At 45.9% G+C, this 23740-nt stretch overlaps 1 protein-coding gene across 1 annotated transcript in view; it reads right to left on the reverse strand.

The window, feature by feature from the left end:
• Nucleotides 1-1423: 1423 nt before the first annotated feature.
• LOC311615882 (endophilin-A3-like) overlaps nt 1424-23740 on the reverse strand; it is an 80933-nt gene continuing 58616 nt past the window's right edge. Inside the window, exons 4-5 of the mRNA XM_084907002.1 lie at nt 4696-4829; nt 1424-1637 (exon numbers count right to left, since the gene is read on the reverse strand). Coding sequence (XP_084763128.1) covers nt 1431-1637; nt 4696-4829 — 341 coding nt within the window. The 3' untranslated portion in view covers nt 1424-1430. The remainder of the gene's footprint in view (nt 1638-4695; nt 4830-23740) is intronic.

Genomic DNA, 23740 nt, shown 5'->3' on the forward strand with positions numbered 1-23740 from the left:
AACCTCTGGGACAACTTCAAGCGAACCAACATCAGAATTATGGGGGTCCCAGAAGATGAGAGAGAGCAAGATATCGAAAACATACTGAAAAAAATAGTGACAGAAGACTTCCCCCACCTGGTGAAAGAGTTAGACTTACAAGTCCAGGAAGCACACAGAACTCCAAACAAAAGGAATCCAAAGAGGACCACACCAAGACAAATCATAATTAAAATTCCAAGAGCAAAAGACAAAGAGAGAATATTAAAAGCAGCCAGAGCAAAGCAGGTAGTTATCTATAAAGGAGCACCTATATGATTGTCAGCTGATTTCTCAACAGAAACCATGCAGGCCAGACGGGAATGGCAAGAAATATTCAAGGTGATGAATAGTAAGAACCTACAGCCAAAAATAATCTATCCAGCAAAGCTATCACTCAGAATCGAAGGTCAGATAAAGAGCTTCACTAATAATAAAAAAAAAAAGCTAAAGGAGTTCACCACCAAACCAGAATTATATGAATTGCTGAAGGGGGTTCTTTCAGAAGAGAAAGTAAATAAAGATAAAAATTATGAACAACAAATACGTAACTATCAGCAAGTGAATCTAAAAACCAAGGAAATTAAAAAAAAATCTGATAAGCAATATTAACTGTTGAATATAATAGAATCAGGGGTATGGAAAGGGAGTGAACTGACGATTCTTGGGGAAAAGGGGAGAGATGGTGTTGGAAGAGACTGAACATATACTGTGCACCTATGGATGAGGACAATGGGGGGTGGGGAAAGGGCAGAGGGTGGGGTGGAAACCTGGTGGAGGAGAGCAATGGAGGAGGGGGGGAAGAGGAACATTTGTAAAATATGAACAATAAAGATTTATTTTTAAAAAATGAAAAAAAAATGAATGTTGACTCACACATGCACAATACATATAAAACTCTCACTGGCACCAATCGCACACATGTTTCCATTTTACACTACTAGAGGCCCAATGAAGAAATATTTGTGCAAGAGTGGGCCTTTCTTCCCCTGGCTGCCAGCACAGCCTTTGGCTCCTGCTGGAGCTGCCTTTGTGCCTTCCCACGCTGCCCAGAGGCCTGGAGTGGCTGGGGCAGTGCAGAACACCCCCGGCCACTGCACCTGAGTATGCAAATTAACCCACCATCTTTGTTAGATTAATTTGCATAGGCACTCCTGATTGGCTGGTGCACATCTCAAAGGTATGGTCAATTTGCATCTTATCTTTATTAGTGTAGATATTATATATACTATTTTGACATTTAAATTTTTGCAGTAACGTAAGTACTGCAGGAATCTTTCTTCTAACTAATTTCCTTTCAATGTGCACGAACCCATGTATCAGGCTACCAGTATATAAATTTTAAAAAATTCTGACTTCTGGAAACTTTTAAAACAACAAAGGCTCCCAAAAGATTCCCCACAAACATACAGTTAATTTTCCATTTCTAGGAGGATCTCCTGCTTGGGGTCAATACTTACGTCATTTTCTAAAAAATGAAATATGCTTCTCTCTGCCATGTCCTTGGACTCCTTGAACTTTTCCATTGCTAGTGTGATCTCGTCATCAGGGATCTTTCCAACATGCCTCCTTTTATAATCATATTCCAGGCGCCGGCCCTCCAGCCTCTTCAGGTGGTGCTGAGGGAGAGGAGGCAGACCTGGAGCTGCTACCTCGGCACATGGCCCAGGGAGGCCTGCCGTGCCTCTACAAGGAAGGTCATTACTTTTTCTTGGTCTACATTTTAGGGGTAGGGACCCAGGTACTTTACTTTTTGGTGGGCACCTCAGCATCTATTAGAGGCTTCTTTTATTAAATGAATGAACAAATTAGATGTATGGGTGGATGATAGCATAAAGAGATGAATGGATGGATGGAGGATGATAGCATAAATGGATGAATGGATGGATGGATGAATGAATGGAGGGATAATGGCATAAATGGATGGATGGATGGATGACAGATGACTGTCAATATGGAATGTAAGGGCACAGTATTGTCACTCAGATCCCATTTTTAACCCTTTGCACTCCGCTGTCCCCTCTCAGGGGACATCGGAATTCTAGCATATCACTCAGATGTCCCCTCTCAGGGGGGACATTGCAGTTTATTAGTGATTACGGGGAATTGAGTTAATTCAATGCACGTGTCCGCCGCAAAGTAGCGTCGAGTAGCTGGTAGCCAATGTCCAGAATGGTTCAGAGTGCAAAGGGTCAAAGATTCTTACAAGAGCTCTCACTAGCTGTTAATGTCCGTAATTTCCAACCAAATTAACTATACCAAAAATAAGGATGGATATGACTTCCGGCACTACTGTCAAATCCTTATTAAGAAGTAGATGATAAAATACAAATCTCTAGTATCTTTTAGAGCAAGCATGTCAAACTCATATCCTGCAGTCCACATGTGGCCCACAATGAATATTTTTGAGGCCCAGCCAATATAAAGTTATGTAAGAAATGTTTTAATAAAAATTTTGCAATTTAATTTTTACAATGTACTGCTATAGACAATTCTTAATAATGAACTACAATGTTCACTAATGACTGATGACTATCACCGTGTTGCATTCATTTCCCTTAGGCACCTTATGCGTCAGCGCAGTATTTCTCTCCACTAATACTTGCAGGGAATATGGCACATTCTTAGTCTTAGACTGACTTGTTTGGTGTGTGCAACAGAAAATATCTCACTTTCAGAGAACAAGAAAAATGGGTTTATTTGCATTACACATATTCATTTGTGCAGTTACCCCGTGTCTGCTAAGTCAATATAAAAGAAAAAATACTAATTTTTATTAAAATGTTCTATTATTTTGTTAATGATAATTCATTTATTTCAGCCCTTTGTAATAAGCATGCCCCTATCAAAACAAACCTATGTTTCTATGAAAATTTAAGTTTTTTTTGTTTTTGTTTTTGTTTTTGTTTTTTGAGGTCCACATACACTTAAACCTTGTTTATTTGGCCCATATTAGCTTTGAGTTTGATCTGCTTGTTCTGGAGTAATTATACATCTTCCATAAGGGTTCCCCAACAATTACAGGATGAGTTGAGTAAACACTATCATGAAAGAAACACACACACCCTCTTATGTGTGAGCTCCATGTGGCCATTTTAAAAAAATTTCCAAATATATAATCAAATCATGGAAATTAATGACCAGTTGTGCCATGTATCAAAAAAAGCAATTAGGCCCAGCTGGTGTGGCTCAGTGGTTAAGCATCAACCCAGGAAACACAGGTCACAGTTTAGACTTCTGGACAGGCACATGCCTGAGTTGTGGGCTCAGTAGAGGATGTGCAGGAGGCAGTGGATCAATGATTCTCTCTCATCATTGATGTTTCTCTCCATGTCTTAAATAAATATGAAAATATATATTTTTAAAAGATGCAATGAGTATGTTTTGATTTTCATTGTTGAAAACCCACTCCACAGTTTAAGAATCCTTTGCTCTGAGTAATGGCTGTGGGAATAAGGACCTTTAGCTTGGCTTCTTACTGGCTTCAATAAGCCACAGGATAGCCCTAGCCAGTGTTGCTCAGTGGATAGAGCATTAGCATGGGAACCTAAGGGTCCTGCATTCCATTCCAGCCAAGGGCACTTAGCTCGGTTGTAGGCCCTTCCCCAGCAGGGGCGCTGGTCAGGGTGTGAGCAGGAGGCAATCAGCCAATGTGTTTTCTCACATTGATGTTTCTGTCTCTCCCTCTCTCTTCTACTTTCTCTAAAAACCAATGGAACAGCCTTAGCTGGTTTGGCTCAGTGGCTACAGCTTTGTCCTGTGGATTGAAGAATTCCAGGTTCAAATCCAGCCAAGGGCACATGTGGGGGGCATTCAGGAAGCATCCGATTAATGATTCTCTCTCATCACTGGTTTTTCTATCTCTCCCGCTCCCTTCCACTCTGAAATCAATAAAAATAAAAATATTTTGCCCTGACTAGTTTAGCTCGGTGGATAGAGCATCAGCCTGCGGTCTGAAAGGTTCCACATTTGATTAGAGTCAAGGACATGTACCTTGGTTGCTGGCACATCCCCAGTAGGGAGTGTGCAGGAGGCAGCTGATTGATGTTTCTCTCTCATCAATGTTTCTAACTCTCTTTCCCTCTCTCTTCCTCTCTCTGTAAAAATATCAATTAAAAAAAGCCCTGACTCATTTGACTCAGTAGATAGAGCATTGGCCTGAGGACGCAAGGGTCCCAAGTTTGATTCCAGTCAAGGGCAAGTACATACCCAGCAGGGAGTGTGCAAGAGGCAACTGATCGATGTTTCTCTCTCATCGATGTTTTTAGCTTTCTATCCCTCTCTCTTCCTCTCTGTAAAAAATCAATAAAATATAGTTTGAAAAATATATTTAAAAAATAAAAATTTTAAAAATAAATAAAAATTAAAATTAAAAAGGTCAATGGAACAAATATCCTTGAATGAGGATTAAAATAAATGAACACATTTACCATTAAAACACACACACACACACACACACACACACACACACACACACACACAGCTACAGGATAAAGGGCTCATGGCTCTGGGGCTCCTGCCCAGGGGGCCAGGTGAACATCACTGAGTGCTTATCTGTTTCACCGCCCACACTAAGATGATGCTTTTGCTGGCTCCCTACAGACATGTTCCCATGGTTTTAACTATAAACATCATTTTAAGTAGCAACGCCAGGGGTTTACAGCCAAGAAAACTTACTGAAATTTGTTTTAAATCTTCATCATGGACTAACTGGAGTGGATTGATAAAGGTTTCCCTGACGTTGATATCAAAGGATTCTTTCACCTCTGCCATCAGCTTCATGGCAGTGCCCATATAGATCAGTGCACCGCCTGGGACAGAAACACAAACAGAAAGCCTTTGTTGCCAAAACCGGTGTGGCTCAGTCAGTAGAGTGTCGGCCTGCAGACTGAAAAGTCCCAGGTTCGATTCCGGTCTAGGGCATGTACCTTAGTTGTGGGCACATCCCCAGTTGGGAGTGTGCAAGAAGTAGCTGATCAATGTTTCTCTCTCATCGATGTTTCTAACTCTCTCTCCCTCTCCCTTCCTCTCTGTAAAAAAAATCAATGAAATATGTTAAAAATAATACAACAAACAAACCACAATGTGTTTTTGTAAACTGGCCGCAAGGGTTTTTAAAGCTGCAGAACAAAGTCCCTCTTTGTAAACAATAAAAGGATTGAGTCCTCCTCAGGGCTAAGCACCCACCAATGAAGATGCCAATAGGAATGAATGCACATTTCATCTCAGCCTTTGCTACCAGGTCCTCCGGGGGCCTCTCCCTGGATCATTCTGAGGGCAAGGCGCCCGGATCCTCCCTGGTGTGGAGGAAGCCTGGCAGTGTCCTGCGGGGAGCTCCCAGTAGGGCAGGCAGCCATGCCGAGGGTGAACAGTAAATGAGCCCCAGTACCTGGGCAGCAGTTAATCCGCATTAATTTGCAAGCAGGTGACCTCAAAGCTGTACACAGTGAGATGGCAGGTTCTCTTAAAAACATCCCCGGTGAAGCTCAGTAGATAGAACATTGGCCTTCGGATCAGAGTCCCAGGTTTGATTGAGTCAAGGGCACATACCTAGGTTGCAGGCTTCTCGGGTGGGCCCTGGCCCTGATCGGGGCTCATGAAGGAGGCAACCAATCAATGTGTTTCTCTCACATCCATGTTTGTCTTCTCCCCCTCTCTCTTCCACTCTCCCTAAAAATCAATGAAAAAAATATCCTCGGTACAAAAACACAAACTAACAAAACCAAGCAAACAACCTTCTCCCTGCGGGCCTGTGTGGCTCAGAGTTGAGCATCAACCTAGGAACCAGGAGGTCATGGTTCAATGCCCGGTCAGGGCACATGCCTGGGATCCACAGTAGGGGGCGTGCAAGAGGCAGCCGATCCATGATTATCTTTTATCCTTGATGTTTTTCTCTCTCTCCCTCTCTTTTCCTCTCTGAAATCAATCCAAAAAAGAAAAGAGAAAAAGAAAGTCTGTGTATAACTTACAGGCGACACGGGCCGCCCGCCCTCCAGGCCCTGCACACTCACCTAAGGTGGAGTCCTCGCCCAGCTCATGGCCGTACTTGAGCAGGCAGTCGCCTAGCAGGCCCTCTGGCTTAGAGAACTCCGGGGCCTTCCCCTGGTTGTGGATCTTCAACATCGAGACCAGCATGCCCCGCTTCACTCTGTTTGCTTCAAGACAGGGTCATTTGTAATTCCTTCAGTGGACAGGGCAGAGGGACAGGCACAGTATATGCAACACACGCAGCCGGCAACATTGAGGGCACCCTCAGCACCATGGCAGAGACCCGAAGTGCCGAAGGTCTGCCATGACCTATTTAGCCTTTCCCATGATTGGCACATGTGTCACCCAGATGGGTGCATAGTGGTTGGTGGCTGAGTCACATGAGAAACCGAAATTGTGCACACATCACAACCAGGCTACATCTGGACCTCTCTCTCTCTTGCTCTTCCTCTCTCTCTGAAAAATAATTTATCCCTAGCCTGTATGGTTCCGTGGACAGGGCATCAGCCTGCGGACTGAAGGGTTCCGAGTTAAATAACTTTGGTCAGAGCACATGCCCAGGTTGTGGGCTCGATCCCCAGTAGGGGGCATGCAGGAGGCAGCTGCCCATGATTCTCTCTCGTCATCAATGTTTCTGTCTCTGTCTCCCTCTCCCTTCCTCTCTGAAATCAATAAAAATATATTTTAAAAAGTAACTAAGCCGTAGCCGGTCTGGCTCAGTGGGTACAGTATTGGTCTGAAGACTGAAGGGTCCTGGGTTTGATTCTGGTCAAGGGCACGTACCTTGGTTGCAGGTTCCCCGGCCCTGGTCAGGGCATGTAACAGGAGGCAACGGGTCCATGTGTCTCTCTCACATCAATGTTTCTCTCTCTCCCCCTCTCCCTCACCCTTCCTCTCTGAAATAAATATATATATTTTAAAAAACAAATTTCAAACCACATTTGAGGATTGGGACCACAAGGGCGTTGCTTCTAGATCACATCAAGGGAGGGCCCAGCCGATATGGGTGGTCAGCGTGGGTCACTGTGAATGGGCAAAAGACAGTTCCAGACCTTGTCCCACATTACCTGGATTGGGCTGAATGTATTCTGTGGCTTTCAAAACAATTTCTGCAACAGCTTGATTCGTGAGATCTACTTTCTAAAAAAAAAGCACATAAAACGTTGGTGACTGACAAATGATGAATTCGCAAAAAAGGACACAGAGACTTGATTTCCTCCCGTGATAAAGGGAAGGAGACAGAGGACCTGTGGGGCCCCAGGGATGCTCTACACAGGGGACCAGGGATGACGTCACAATCATTTCTGTTCAGAGTCTCAACATGCCCTGGCCGGGTGGCTCAGTGGGTTGGTACATCACCCTGGACACCGAAAGATAAGGGTTCAATCCCCGGTTAAGGGTGCATATGGGAGGCAGCCAGATGTTTCTCTAATGTTGTTGTTTCTCTCTTACTCACCTTCTTCTTTCTTTCTAAAATCAATAAAACAGCTGAAACCGGTTTGGCTCAGTGGATAGAACATAGGCTTGCAGACTGAAGGGTCCCAGGTTCGATTCCAGTCAAGGGCATGTACCTTGATTGCCGGCACATCCCCATTGGGGAGTGTGCAAGAGGCAGCTGATCCATGATTCTCTCTCATTGATGTTTCTAACTTTTTATCTCTCTCTCTTCCTCTCTGTAAAAAATCAATAAAATATATATATATATTTTTAATATATTTTATTGATTTTGTACAGAGAGAAAGGGAGAGAGATAGAGAGTTAGAAACATCGATGAGAGAGAGTCTTCGATCAGCTGCCTCTTGCAGACCTCCTTCTGGGGATATGCCTGCAACCAAGGTACATGCCCTTGACCGGAATCGAACCCGGGACCTTTCAGTCCCCAGGCCGACGCTCTATCCATTGAGCCAAACCGGTTTCGGCTAAAATATATTTTTAAAAAATAAAATAAAATCAATAAAACATATCCTTGGGTGAGGATTAAAAGAAACACATTATATATATATATATTTATACACACACACACACACACACACACACACACACACACACTAGAGACCTGGTGTAGGACATTCGTGCACTGAGTGGGACGGGGCCTCAGTCCAGCCTGCACCCTTTCACAGTCTGGGAGCCGTTGGGGGATGTCTGACTGGCGGCTTAGGCCCCCTAAGCTGGCAGTCAGATATCCTTAGTGCTGCCAAGGAGGTGGGAGAGGCTGGCCAGTTGTGAGCGTGGCTTCTGCCTGAGTGGCACTCTCCTGTGGGAGTGCATTGACCACCAGGGGGCAGCTACTGCATTGAGCGTCTGCCCCCTGGCTGACAGTACATGTCATAGCGACCAGTCGTTCAGCCATTTGGTCAATTTGCACATTACCCTTTTATTATATAGGATCTTTTTATTGATTTCAGAGAGGAAGGAGAGGGAGAGAGAGAGATAGAAACATCTCTGATGAGAGACAATCATGTATCGGCTGTCTCCTGCATGCTACACACAGGATATTGAGCCCGTAAACTGGGCATGTTTCCTGACCAGGAATCAAACCATGAGCTGGCTCATAAGTTGATACTTAACCACTGAGCAACACCAGTGAGGCAAAACGCATTAAAAAAAAAAAAAAAAAAAAAAAAAGGAGTCCCATTGTAATCCTCCAATGCTTTCTCATGCATGGATGTTCCCCATAACAGAAATGCCATGTGATCAGCGCTCTGGGTGTCACCCTGTGTCATAGTCAGAAAAGACAAACACACCCACACAGGCCCTCAGGCCAGTTGAGGGCAGCACCAGGATCTGGTGATGCTTTACTCAGCTGTCGTGCCCAGGAGACACAGCCAGGGGGCCTAAATATGTGTCCATATGAGGATCTCAGACTAGAAATACATTCTGACTCTCCAAGGCGCATAACCACATGCTGGGGCTTTTTAATTGCTTCCCAAGACTGCCCAACTTGCCCAGCCGGTGTGCCTCAGTGGTTGAGCATCAGCTTATGAATGAGGAGGTCACAGTTTGATTCCTGGTCAAATTCGAGGCCATGACGCAGGTCAGGGCACATGCCTGGCTCATGGGCTTGATCCCCAGTGAGGGGCGTGGGGGAGGCAGCCAATCCATGATTCTCTTTCATCATTGATGTTTCTATCTCCCTTTCTTTTCTGCTCTGAAGTCAATAAAAAATGCATATCTTATATAATAAAGGCCTAATATGCAAATCGAACAAAAGGTGAAACAACTGGCGGAATGACCAGTCACTATGATGCGCACTGACCACCAGGGAGCAGATGCTCAATGAAGGAGCTGCTCCCAGCCCGCAGACCCCAAGCCAGCCAAGGTGGGTGCCAGTGGAAGCCCCTTCCCCCATCACCCCACAGATTAGCCTCATTCACCAGCCAGGCCTAGGCCCCCTAACCTTGCACAAATTTTGTGCACAGGGCCTCTAGCATATAGCGAGCATTCTGAATTTTATCCACTAGAGGGAACCAGTGAGCTACATCCAGGCTCCTTCATAATCAAGGTTCCTCATTTGGGCTTAGACCTGGGAAAAATCTGCCTTTTGGGTCACAGGATCTACACCTGTGTATGAGCATCCTAGACTCCACTCTCTTCATAGTATTGGTGTGTCTCATCTCACAACTACAGGCAAATCTGTTTTTTTTTTAAAAAAATGTTTTCCTACATTTCTTTCTCTCTTTTTAAAAAGAACTCATATTGTTGAAATTATTACTTATGTCCACTTTTTCTCCTTTTTCCCCTCCAGCCCACTGCTGCCCACTGACCCAGGCCCTCACCACTCCATTGTCTGCGTTCCTGGGCCATGCACAGATGCATGCAAGGTCCTGGTCTGATTACCTCCCCTGCCTTCCCTCCGAGGTTCCACACTCTGTTCCCTGCTTCCATGTGCACATCCACTCTGATCATCAGTTTGGTATTTTGTTACTTAGACTCCACATCGGAGTGAGATCATGTGATGAGACTCACATTCTTCACACAATTGACATAAAAACGCTCTTACCCTTTCCATGTCAAGAAAGTGGTCATCTAGTTTGGTGCCTTCAATGCCATTTGTTTCTTCACTAATTACCTGCAGAAATAAAGACAAATAAGTATAATATACATTGATTTGTGATCAAAGTATCTGACACTAATTATCTCTTACACACACACACACACACACACACACCACTCTGATACAGCCTTTTTTTTTTTTAATTTCCTTGTTTATTTTTTTATATATATTCATTGATTTTAGAGAGAGAAAGGGAAAGAGAGATAAACATCGTTTTGTTTCACTTGTGTATGCGTTCATTGTTTGATTTTTAAAACAATATATTTTATTGAGTTTTTACAGAGAGGAAGAGAGAGGGATAGAAAGCTAGAAACATCGATGAGAAACGTCCATCAGCTGCCTTTGCACAACCCCCACAGAGGATGCGCCCGCAACCAGGGTACATGCCCTTGACCAGAATCGAACCTGGAACCTTTCAGTCAGCAGGCCGACGCTCTATCCACTGAGCCAAACTGGTTTCGGCTGTTCATTGTTTTATACATGTATTTTTACTGGCTTCAGACAGAAAGGAAGAGGGAGAGAGAAACATCAATGATGAGAGAGAATCATGGATCAGCTGCCTTCTGTACACCCCACACAGTGGATCCAGCACCCAGGCATGTGTCCTGGCCAGGAATGGAACCCTGGACCCTTCAGTGTGCAGGTCGTCACTCTACCCACTGAGCCAGACCAGTAAGGTCTGCACTGATATTTTTAAATCCTATTTAGGCTGCAGCCCTTGTCTTGGCCTCACAGCCTGTGTCCCAGGTCAGCAGATGCGCCTGCCCCCAGAGACTCCTCAGAGTGCTCAGGATCAGCAGGGAATCCATCTCCCCTTCCCATAGACTCTCCAGTAGGACCATCTCCCAGAAGGACAGCCCTGTCCACCCAGGGCCCCCAGCTGGAACCCCAACATCCCCCAGGCAGCATCCAGGGAAGGGGAGAGATTGAGGGCAGAGAGGGCCTAGGCTTCAGACTGAGACAACAAGAAGAGAAGCCGCTCATCCCAGCAGCGTTTCGGGAGCCAATTTGTGGGAGGTGCAGGGTTAGACCTCAGGTATGTGTATTCCAAAGGATGTCGCTCACCTGGTTCTAGCAACATTGGGGGGCTGTGGGGAGGGAGAGGCGAGGGCAGGTCCAGGGGTGCAGGGATAGGACAGGTTTTACAGGGTGAGCCCTGCCGTGGCCAGAAGAGGCTGCAGGATTGGAATACAAATTGGTTTGTCCACACACAACAGTGTCCACACACCAATCTCAGGCCTGCAGGTCAATTTTCCTGTTTCCTCAGCACAGAACGCCCTTCTTCCTTTCCTCCAGCCCCCAACCAACCCCCGATTGCTCCTCCTATTTATTCTCCCAAGACAGCCTCCTCCTCCAGGAAGCTCTCCAGGCCGCCCCAGCCTTGTCCTCTGCTATCCTGTGTGTGCGCGTGGCGGCGTGTCTAACACTATTGACTCGTCTGTCTAGGTGTCCCCGACCTGGGGGCCAGGCCAGGGAGATCTGGAGAGACGAAGGGGAGGAAGGAAGGTGGTGGGGAACCCTGGCCCCCAGTCCTGCAGGTCCATCGCCAGGCCCACGTGCGGGGAGCGCCAAGCCCGAAGGGGGCAGGACACAGGGTCCTCGCCCGCATGTGCCCAGGAACCCGCACTCCCTGCGTGGGATGGGGGGCGGGGAGGGGAGATACGAGCTGGGTCCCTGGTCGCTCCCCTTCTGCACGCGGAGACCCTGCCATTGGCCACATTCTCCTTCTCCAGACCCTCCTCTACGCCCCCCCCCCCCCACACCCCGCGCACACACGTAGGTGGGCAGATCTGGAGCGTTGGGGACCCCGCTCCCCACCTTGCTGGCTTTGAGTAACTGCTTCCTCAGTCTCCCCACAGACAGCACGGCCTGGCGCCCCCGGAGCAGCATGGTCTCTGCTCTGGGCCAGGCCGGGCGGGCCCTCCGCGCAGGGAAAGGGCGCCAGGGTCCATCCCCCTGCAGAGCGGGGCTCCGGGGCGCCCGCCTCCAGGGCCTGGGCTATGGCCACCGCCTGGGCTATGGTCACTCTTCCCCGCCCTTCACCCGCTCTGCCCATTGGCCTAGTCCCGGCGCATGCAAATGAGGCCGCTGGCACCGCCCCCTTACATTGTGGCCTGGGGACCCTGAGGATCAGCCTGGGAAGCTGGGAGCAGGGTCACACTGCGCTTTGGGGTGCGCACAAGCTGAGATGTGCCAGACTGTGGGATGGTCCTGGGTGGGGAGACAGGCACTACTTACCCGAGCTTCTGGGACTTCACCTAGTCCCACTCACAGGCAACAGTGCCCACCTCTGGCGCCATTGGGCAAGGGACGCTCCAAGAGGCGCCTATGGGGGGAGCAAACAGACCTAGGGACCTGGCTTGGAGGAAGAGGCCCAGGGCTGCTGGGTGCTTCCTTCTGTCCCCGTGCCATGCTCTGGGTGCCATCTGCCTGGAGTCCTGGCTACTGCGTCACTGTCTGATCAATATCGTCAATAGGGCGCTGGCCTCCCAGGAGCATTGAGCCCACAGTCACTTGCATGGAGAGCAACCATCTCTAGGCCTTGTTGGTGTCGCTCAGTGGATAGAGCATCCGCCAGTGGAATGAAAGGTCCAGGGTTCGATTCCAGTGAAGAGCATGTACCTGGTTGCTGGTTCCCAGCCCTAGTCTGGGTGTGTGCTGGAGGCAACCATTCCACTCTCTCAAAAATCAATGGAAAAATATCCTCAATTGAGGGTTAACCAGAGAGAAAGGAGAGAGCGAGAGCGAGAGCTCACAACTATTTCCAAGGAGCCATCAACAGCCCACTCAGTCCCCTGGATGTGCTGCTGGCAGAGTCATTTTGCACAGGAACCAGAAGTCTCCGAGTCCATGACTCAGGCCAGACACAGAAGGGCATGGAGCAACCTGGTTGAGCCCTGTATCAAGCCAAGCTCAGCAGGTCAGCATCTTTAAGGCATTTGACCTCCAAAGGCCCAGTCAGTTTTCACTTGGTGGGGCTAAAGCTTCCTCTTTAGGCCTATCCTATGTCCTCAGGGAGTATTCAGATTCCTTGTATTATTCAAGGTGTGATCTGGGTGTGGCTATATTGGTTGCCTGGAGACTGGAGGGAGGGGCTATCTCTCGGGAGAAAATAGTGATGGAGGCTTAGATATGACTCAGCACTAGACCACTACTACCTCCCCTGGACTGCTGCCTACTCTCCCCAGATTCCACAAGCCCACACCTCCTCCTGTCCCTCAGCCACGGGTAAGTGTCTGTATCCGAAAGGTCCCATGAACCAGGTTCAGTGGGGAAAGGCACAGGCCCCAGTGCAAGGAGGGACCTTGTCCTCACCAGCTCCTCTCTTGCCAGCACTGTAAGGTCCGGCCAGCCTTTCAGAGCTGCCGCTGAGCTCAGATCCAAAATCCAAACTCCAATCCCAAATCCACCACCTCAGAGTCCGTGGTCCTTTTTTTTTTTTCACAGATAGATGCTGTGCCTGTTCTCAGGGATTCGGCCTAGGACCCTGTAGATTCCCCCTGACCTTCTAGCCACAGAGGCTTGGCAGATTCTCTTGCCTAGATCCCTGATTTTACCTTTATCCAGGGGACCTCTGCCCTTCCCCGGTGCAAAGTATCTCACCAACTGCATCTCCTCGCCAAATTTGGGCTGAATTCCACTTGTTTCAGCTGCTCACTCTACCTGCTCCGGGACAAGCCTCAGGGCATGTCTGTCTATTCTGCTGCCATCTTTCCTCTCTGGTGGTTCCATTTAAACCTCAGAGTCTTACAACAAATGACACCAGTGTATAAAATTTTATTCTTAATAGCACATGGCTCTTTTGAAGTCTGTTGGAATTTTCATAAATATTGCTGAGAATTATGTATTGTAATATTGCAAACAGAGACTATATGTGTGTGTGTGTGTGTATATATATATATATATATCCTATATAATTAAAGAGAAACATGTAAGTTGAGCATACAGTGGTGCCTCACAACGAACTTAATTCATTCCAGGAGCAAGTTTGTTATGTGAAAAGTTCGTTATGTGAAACGCGTTTTCCCATAATACATGTTAAAAAAAATAATTCGTTCTGTAGCATATGCTAAGATGACATAAAAAAAGATAAATTTTTTATTATTTTTATTCAGATACATCTAAAAACATAATTTTTTTTAAAAAAAACACACTTTTTAATTTTAAGACAGACTAAGTAGAGTCTACCGAATCTTGCACATCTTCATCCATTTTCTGCTTTTTGGCCGATGGTTTCATGAAAAACCTGTCCAAAGTCGTTTGTTTTTCTCTTTTCTCCAACATCTGCCGGAAATAACGGACAAGAGTATCGGAGTAAAGATCGTTGATCCTGTTTGCTTCAGCTGAATCCGGATACAGTGTATTGAGTTTAACTTAAAAGGACGACTGCCGTGATACGTGCATGATTTAATTCATAATGAAGAACGATTGCCGCGATACGTGCTTAAGTTAAGCGCAGTGACTAACGACTGCCTGCAGTGCCTGCGCGGAAGGATGCAATACATCGGCAGCGATCGTGGAAGCTCGGGCAAAGCGGTCGTGGAAGCTTGGGCGACTTCGTTGTGTGAAACGAAGTTCGTTGTATGAATCATGAAATGAAGTTCGTTGTGTGCAGCGTTCGCTGTGCGAGGCGTTCTTTATGTGAGGCACCACTGTACATTCACTACACCCACCAGCGGATCAGGAGTATGCAAATTAACCCACCATCTTTGGCAGGTTAATTTGCATATGCAGACACTGATTGGCCTAGGCTCCTGAGAACATCCTGGTGAACCAGACTGCTCCTAGCTTGTAGGCCAGCACAATAGGCCCTGAGCATCCTGGGTCCCAGAATTCTGCCAGGCCTATGGGTTGGCAGGCACCAAGTGGCTGGGAGTGGGTGGGACTCCTGGGTTCCTCGGCAAGCCAAGGAAGGCAGGCACCGTCCCTGTCCTGGTTGCTCTAGGCAAGTGTGCTGCACTCGGAGGCTCAGGGATTCCAGTGGGTGGGGCGGGAGACCGCCTACCAGCCCAGAGAGCACTGCCCAAGGCAAGGAAGCCAGGCTCCTGGCTCCAGGTCCATGGTCAGCGTGTTCAGACACGGAGAGGCCGGTGGACGAAGTGGGGCAAGATGCCTGCCTTCAAAGCCTTGGCCAGCAAACTCTGGGCATGGGCAACACATGGAGGTGCAAAGCAGCCAGTGGGCAGAACTGGCAGGCATCCCGCCCCTGCCAGGCTGCTCTGGGCCTGTGTGCAGCACACACGAAGAGCCTCTTGGCAGAGGAGGTGGGTCACTGGGGGGCAGCATATATTCCCCACATGGTGATGGTGGCAGCTGTGACTGTGCCAACTGTAGCTTGTGGGACAAGTTGAAGTAGCACCTGCAGGTCATCAGTGCCGAGGAGTGGCTGTGCAAGTCCCGCCTCCTGGCCCAGAAGGTGAGCGATTGCAGGGACAGCCACCATGGTGGACCCGATTGACATCCTCCTGCTGCGACACAGGGGTTTGTGTATCTGTGCAACTGCAGGCCTCCAGTGCGTGCTGCTCCCTCTCCTCCCCTCCTGGCATGCGAATGTCAAGCCTCCCTCCTGATCTCTCTCTCTGGCTGCAGCCATCTTCCTTGGGTTAATTTGCATAGTCGGTACTGATTGACTGATAGGTGTGGCTTGTAGTTGTAGTGCAGTGATGGTTAATTTGCATATTGCTCTTTTATTAGATAGGATTCCAAGAATAGAAGGATGGACCAGTCCCTCTTCCTATACTGACACTTAAGTCTCTTTGGGATTATTCAGACCCATAAGCTTGGCCTCTGCCTCTTTTTTTTCTGTTAAGCTGAAAATGCAGGGTGTAGCAGGAAGTATCTCCTACCCTGAGCCTAATGGGATGGGATATCTCTTCTGGGGAGAAATGGGCTCTTAGGTTTGGAAGATTAAGTATGTCACACTTCTAGCAATATATCCCCAAAAGTTAGAAACACCAATCAAAGCTGAAACCTGTTTGGCTCAGTGGTAGAGTGTCGGTCTGAGGACTGAAGGGTCCCAGGTTCGTTTCCAGTCAGGGGCATGTGTGTTGGTTGCGGGCACATCCCCAGTGGGGGGTGTGCAGGAGGCGGCCGATTGGTGTTTCTCTCTCATCGACGTTTCTAGCTCTCTATCTCTCTCCCTTCCTCTCTGTAAAAAATCAATGAAAATATATTTTAAAAAATCAATAAAATATAGATAAAAAAAGAAACACCAATCAGAAAGCATATATGCACCCCTATGTTCATAGCAGCACAATGGGAGTTATAAGAGCAACAATTTGGAAACAGCCTAAATGCCCATTAGCAAATGAGTCAATTAAAAACCTGTGATACATCCAAACAGAATATTATGCTGCTGTAAAAAAGGAGGAAATCTTATTATTTGCAACAGCATCAATGGACCCATACAGCATTATGCTAAGGGAAATAAAACCTTCAGAGAAAGATAAATATCACATGATCTCACTGATTTGTGCAATATAATGAACATAAACTGATTCACAAAAATAGAGCCAGTGTCACAGAAGCATTGAACAGACCATCCAAACTAAGAGGGAAGGCCCAGGAGGGGAGGGTGTCCAAGATCAACCGAAAGACTTGTATGTGTGCATGAGCATAAACAGTTGGCATAGACAGCAAAAGGGTGAGTGCATGTGCTTTTGGGTAGGAGCAAGTAGGGAGAGGCCAATGGGAAGGGGTGGCAGGGACTTATGTAATAATTTTAAAAATAAAAATATTATAGTAAAAAGAATGTCCCAATGCAGGACTCTTGGCTATGTCTTTCTGCCCTGCTTTCCTCCTCAGGTACCTTAAGCCTGTGCCTCTCCCCCAGCTCCAAAGCCTCAGGTGAGTGTTTGCAATAGAAAAGTCCTGTGTTCTGGGTTTAGAGAGTATAAAAACAAAGACAAAACCAATCCAGAACAATGAAACTGCATTTTTGTCTCTCCACAGCACCACACTGTTTGGCCCTCCTTTCAGGAGGCAGCCTTTTGGGGCTTTTGCCTTTCGTTAGTTTCCCCAGCATCCACCTGCCCCGTGGCTTTTCCATTATGCATTTGGATGTTACCCACCTCGTGAAGGGACACAGCTTTGGTGCAACACTGCTTTCTCCTCACCCTCTAGACCCACTGGCTCTCGAAAATCCATTTCCCAGCTCTTGCCATTGTCCTCTGCCCTTCCTTGGTCTTCTCAGCTACATCTAACTTGTTAATACTAAGTGGATGTTCTTTGATTTAGTTGTATTTTCAATCTGGCTCAGGACAAGATGCACAATACTACTGCCTAATTTGCCACCGTTTATTTATTTTTTACCTCTTTCTGATCCTTGCTGTTAAAAGCAGCCAGAGTGACTTAATACAGCTTGCAAATGCACAGGGCATGTTCCCTGGAGGCTCCCACCTGGAGCCTGCCAGCCCTTCACAGATTTCTTCAGTGAAATTCCCACTGACCAATGCTAGTTTTACCTTCCCCCATACTGCAGTTACCAGTCAACAGATATCCTGGTCCATTCTTTGTGGACTGTTCTCCACTAGATGCCAGTTCTCAAGGACAGAGGACTCTGCATTTACAGCATTTGAAAAAGTTGGGCTCAACAGTATCACAGCTTCGGTCTTTATATGTGTCCCTTATGCCCACCCATGGCTGCTGACCCTCCATCCAACCTGATTCAAGTTCTCATCCCTACAGCCTTCGCTCAGCCCACCCATTCAAGGAACCTGGCCCAAGAGGTGGCAGAAGCACGTTCACAGGCACTGAAACCCTCTGCCCCCTCAACCACATATCCCAGCAGCACACTATTCTCCACAAACTAGGAACTATCACCTCATTTCAGGTCTTCTATGCACAGGAAAAACTTAGGGAGGGGACACACCAACCACATCTCATCCTCAGAATGTGGAATTTTATTGAGACCCAGCCACTCCTTCAGAAAATGCTTGTATTACAGAATGTTCTCACCACTGAAAATACACAGCACCATTTCCTGTAACATCCATGTCTGTGTGGTTAAGGGAGTGGGAGAGGAATGCTTTATTTTTGATAAAATTAGAGTGCAAATTAACCCCTAAATGGAAAAAAGAGACGTAAACACTAGTGGGTTTCAGTGGTGTGAGTGGGTTGGCTGGAGGCAGGACTTTCTAAGTGAACTGATTTGGGGGTCCAAAGCATCAGGGGGATTCTCCCGGATACAGAAGTAGGTTCATTTGCAGCTGGAAGGTGCCTAAGGGGTGGGGAGAAGCAGTCTGGATTGAGTTAGAAGAGCCCTGGCCAGCACATCTCAGGCAGACACAGAACCCAAATTCCTCCTAGGGCCGTGCCTGGGCTCCTCTCTTCCAAACCCTGGGAAGGACACAGTGTGCCCAGCTAGAGTGGGAACATCCCAGGCAAAGGCAGGAAAGAGTTAGGAAAGGTGAGCTGTGCAGGCAGAGGCCACATCTCAGGGCACCAGAGTGAATGTTTGGATTTTTTGGTAATCCTAATCTAAGGATATTTTGAGAGAGAGAGAGTGCAAGGGAAGGGGGAGAAGAGAGATATTGAGAGAGACATCAATATGAGAGAGAAAAAAATCAGATGCCTCCTACATCCCCATATGTGCTGGGATCAAACATGCAAATTGGAACCACAAAGTCAAGCAGTCTTTCATTTAAGGCCATCGGCAGCAATGCAGAATAAGACAATATTGGCCAAAGAGTAATTTTCTAGTATTATGCTGTCGCTCCTAAAGCAAGAAAAGTTGGGATTCAAACATTATGTTAACTCTATGATGATAGATCATAATTGTGCTTGACAATCATTGCTAGAAGGGAAAATAACAAAAAAAAAAACAAAAAAACAAGGCACTAAAGAAAAATATCTTTTCTAAAAAATCATAAACTACAATAGAGTACAGTAAGCAATTTTCAGGTTGGTGAATTAGAAAATAAAACAATTCACAAGAGCATAATCCAATTAAAAAATCTCTTCAGCCCAAACCGGTTTGGCTCAGTGGATAGAGCGTCGGCTTGGGGACTGGAGGGTCCCGAGTTTGATTCCGGTCAAGGGCATGTACCTTGGTTGCGGGCATATCCCCAGTAGGGGGTGTGCAAGAGGCAGCTGATCGATAACTCTCTCATTGATGTTTCTAACTCTGTATCTCTCTCCCTTCCTCTCTGTACAAAATCAATAAAATATATTTTTTTAAAAATCTCTTCAGGTCGAAATGTATCAGGTAGTAGATCTGGGCATGCCCTTCAATCCTCACTTGTACTAGAAACACATGAGGAATATAGTACAGTTTATGTTCCATTAAAAAGGTTTAAATAATAATAATAAAAAAAAATAGGTCCCAGTTACCTTCAATGTTGTTATTCTAACTGAATAAAATGAAAACATTCCCGGTACATTTAACACTTTTCTCCAGTGTGAACTCTCAGATGTTTAATAAGACTAGGTTTTTGGCTAAAAGCCTTCCCACATTCAATACACTCATATGGCTTCTCTCCAGTGTGAACTCTCTGGTGTTTACTTAGTGGACTTTTTCCACTGAAGGAGTTTCCACATTCAATACATTCATATGGCTTTTCTCCAGTGCAAACTCTCTGGTGTTTAATTAATGTACTTCTTTGACTGAAGGACTTCCCACATTGAGTACACTCATGTGGCTTCTTTTCAGTGCGGACTTTCTGACGTGAAATAAGGTGAGATTTTGGCTAAAAGACTTCCCACATTCAGTGCTCATAACAGCTTCACTCCAGTGTGGACTTTACGATTTTTTTTTTTTAAATATATATTTTATTGATTTTGTACAGAGAGGAAGGGAGAGAGATAGAGAGTTAGAAATATCGATGAGAGAGTCATTGATCAGCTGCCTCTTGCACACCCCCTACTGGGGATATGCCCGCAACCAAGGTACATGCCCTTGACCGAAATCGAACCAGGGAACCTTCAGTTCCCAAGCCGACGCTCTCTCCATTGAGCCAAACCGGTCTCGGCTTTACGATGTTTAATAAGGTGAGATTGTAGGCTAAAAGACTTCCCATATTCAGTACACTCATATGGCTTCTCTCCAGTGTGAACTCTCTGGTGTCTACTGAGTGCACTTCTCTCACCGAAGGACTTCCCACATTCAGTACACTCATATGGCTTCTCCCCAGTGTGAACTCTCTTGTGTTTACCGAGTACACTTTTGTCACTGAAGAACTTCCCACATTCAGTACACTCATATGGCTTCTCCCCAGAGTGAACTCTCTGGTGTCTACTGAGTGCACTTCTCTCACCGAAGGACTTCCCACATTCAATACACTCATATGGCTTCTCTCCAGTGTGGACTCTTTGGTGTTTAATAAGGTGAGATTTTTTGCTGAAAGACTTCCCACATTCAATACATTGATATGGCTTCTCTCCAGTGTGGACTCTCAGATGATTAATAAGGTGAGATTTTTGGCTAAAAGACTTTCCACATTCAGTACACTCATATGGCTTCTCTCCAGTGTGAACTCTTTGGTGATTAGTGAGTGTATTACTTGCACTGAAGGACTTCCCACATTCACTACACTCATATGGCTTCTCTCCAGTGTGGACTCTCAGATGATTAATAAGGTGAGATTGCTGAAACCAGTTTGGCTCAGTGGTAGAGCGTCGGTCTGCGGACTAAAGGGTCCCGGGTTCGATTCCGGTCAAGGGCATGTACGTTGGTTGCGGGCATATCCCCGGTAGGGGGTGTGCAAGAGGCAGCTGGTCGATGTTTCTCTCTCATCGACGTTTCTAGCTCTCTATCTCTCTCTCTTCCTCTCTGTAAAAAAATCAATAAAATATATTTTTTAAAAAAAATAAATAAGGTGAGATTTTTGGCTAAAAGACTTCCCACATTCAGTACACTCATATGGCCTCTACACAGTGTGAACTCTCTGGTGTTTAATGAGTTCACTTCTTTCACTGAAGGAATTCCCACATTCACTACATTCATATGGCTTCTCTCCAGTGTGGACTTTCTGATGTATAATAAGGTGAGATTTTAGGCTAAAAGACTTCCCACATTCAGTACACTCATATGGCTTCTCTACAGTGTGAACTCTCTGGTGTATACTGAGGTGAGTTCTTCGATGGAAGGAAACCCCACATTCACTGCATTTATATGGCTTCTCTCCACTGTGAATAAAATGGTTAAAATGCATAAAAAGGTTAGATTTTTGGTAAAAGGACTTCCCACATTCAGTATGCTAATATTGCTTCTTCCCAGTGTGAACTCTCTGATGTTTAATGAGTGCACTTTTTCACTGAAGGACTTTCCACATTCACTATACTAATGACTTCTCCCCAGTGTGAACTTTCTGGTGTTTAATTAATGTAGTTCTTTCACTGAAGGATTTGCCATTCAGTACCCTCATATGGCTTCTCTCCAGTGTGGACTTTCAGATGTTTAATAAGGTTAGATTTGCAATTAAAAACTTCCCAAATCAGTATATTCATATGAGTTCTCTCCAGTATGTACTCCCTGGTGTTTAATGAATGTACTCCTTTCTCTGTAGGGCTTCCCACATTCAGTACACTCATATGGCTTCTCTCCAGAGTGAACTCTGAGGTGTACAGGGAGGTAAGCTAAGTGGAAGGAAACCCCACATTCACTACACTAATGTATCTCTTCTCCAGGATGAACTCTCTTATGTCCAACAAGGTTAAAGAATTGTCTAAATACTTTCCTACATTTCTGACACATAAATCATTGCTCCAGAAAATTCACCTTGACATTGAACAACCATCAGGATGTGGCTGGCAGCATTTTCACAGTCACCCCACCGGTTATGACTTTTCCAATCAAGAAATTCCTATGAAACCTCACTGTCATATTGTAGCTCCTCGGTGTTGAGACTGGCCTGGTGCTGGGGAAGCTATGAGTTGTATCGCAAAGCTTCTCCAACCTGCCATCTAGTTGAAGGCACCACAGATAAGTAGAAGCTTTACCTGCTCACATAGGATGCCCTGTCCATAGCTTGTTTCCAGGCCTCCTCTCCACATTCATTCCTCTGCTGCTGGTGAGGGTATGCACTGAAACATAAGTCTCCAACTAATGCATCACTACAGAAGGCTTTCTGCTCAAAGTATGCTGAATGTGAACCAGTTAGGTGCAAAATATGTTGTAACATAGAGAAACACTGCTTAGACAGAAGGGTCCTCTGGGTGGCTTGAGCTGTCTTAGAAGCCCTGTCCTGTGACTCTCCTTGTATAGATACACTATGATCAGAACAGGCCTCCTCATCATCCATTTTATGCCAACAACCTGAAAAGTGAGAAATGGTGAGAAAATGAATGTTGATTGTGTGACAGGGGGAAGTCTCATTGTAAAAGTGTGTTACATATTACACGTTGGTTCCATGAAATTGTTTGAAAATAAGAGATGTGCAGGAAAGATGAATAGGGGCTCTTGTGACTTTTTTGAGATAATGAAGATCCCAAGATAGAGGCCTCAACAGAAGTATGACACAAATAGGGGAAGAACCACATGGATTAGAATATGGATCTCCAACTCTTCCATTAACTAACAGCATTCACCATGGCTTATCTGCTGGGGACCGGGAGAGCTGGGCAAGAGGTCGGTCCCATCTTACTTCAAGTAAAACTCAATAAAGGAATAGAGGGTTTTGAAAACTTCTTAACATATGTAAGTGCAACTCATAACACATGTGCAAGTCAATGTTGTAGAATACTGCAGAGGCACCAGTGCAGAGGAACAGGTGATGAAGTAGTGAGCAGTCAGCACTGGGCATGAGCCACACACCTTGCTATAGTATTCAGGGAAGAAAATATTACATTTGAACGGGGGCCTTACAAGAACAGCCCATGGTTCATGTTGGTAAAAACCATAACATGGCAGAAGCTGCCACAAATAACCCTTCCCTAGAGAAAGAGTGCAGAAGTTGAAGCCATGCACGTGGACATTGTCAGCTTCCCATGAAGAGAAAGTGCAAACTGGGACCCACTAAGCTCACTGCAAGACGCCTGACTCCTTAACACTTAATGTACTTTTTGAGATAACAGGTGTTATGGATGATAGTGGAGTCCTTTGTTCAGACTGGCAGTCACAGCACACTTGACAGAGGACAGTGGGGGAAATTAGCAGAGGCAATGTTCTGGCTGTGGAAGAGAGAAAGTTATGCCTGAGGAATAAAGGAAGAGAAATCATCACCTCAGGACAGTGGACAACATGAAGGTCTTACCTACAGATGGTACAAGTGCATACACTTCCATCATGACATCGCAATACAAGTCTCTGAGCATCATCAAGGAGCCCCCATTCCTCCTGTGAGAATGTAATGGCCACATCCTGAAAGTTCACATCCTGTCATAATGGAGACAGTACAGCTCATGATCAGAGTCACTTTCAATATTATAAGTCTATCCTACTAACCACCCTCCAATCCCATCTTCTCTTTCCACAATTCACATTTGAGAAAATGCCAGGCCTTCATTCCATGAAAGCCACTGTCTTCTTATATTCCTGGTGATATTTTTCTTCCAACAACAATTAAGGCAATTAAGGCAGATAGAAGATACCTAAGCTCTGTCTCTCCCATGTACACCACACTGTCTCAATAGATTGGGTGTCAAAAGCATAGATTAGTGAGGGATATTGGCCATAAAGACAGTGTGAGTGATTTGATACTGTTTTCTCAGAAGATAGCATTGTAGTCCCTCAGATTGTTCCTC

Source organism: Pipistrellus hanaki (assembly GCF_964339955.1).
Source record: "Pipistrellus hanaki genome assembly, contig: scaffold_23, whole genome shotgun sequence".
NCBI classification, from domain to species: domain Eukaryota; kingdom Metazoa; phylum Chordata; class Mammalia; order Chiroptera; family Vespertilionidae; genus Pipistrellus; species Pipistrellus hanaki.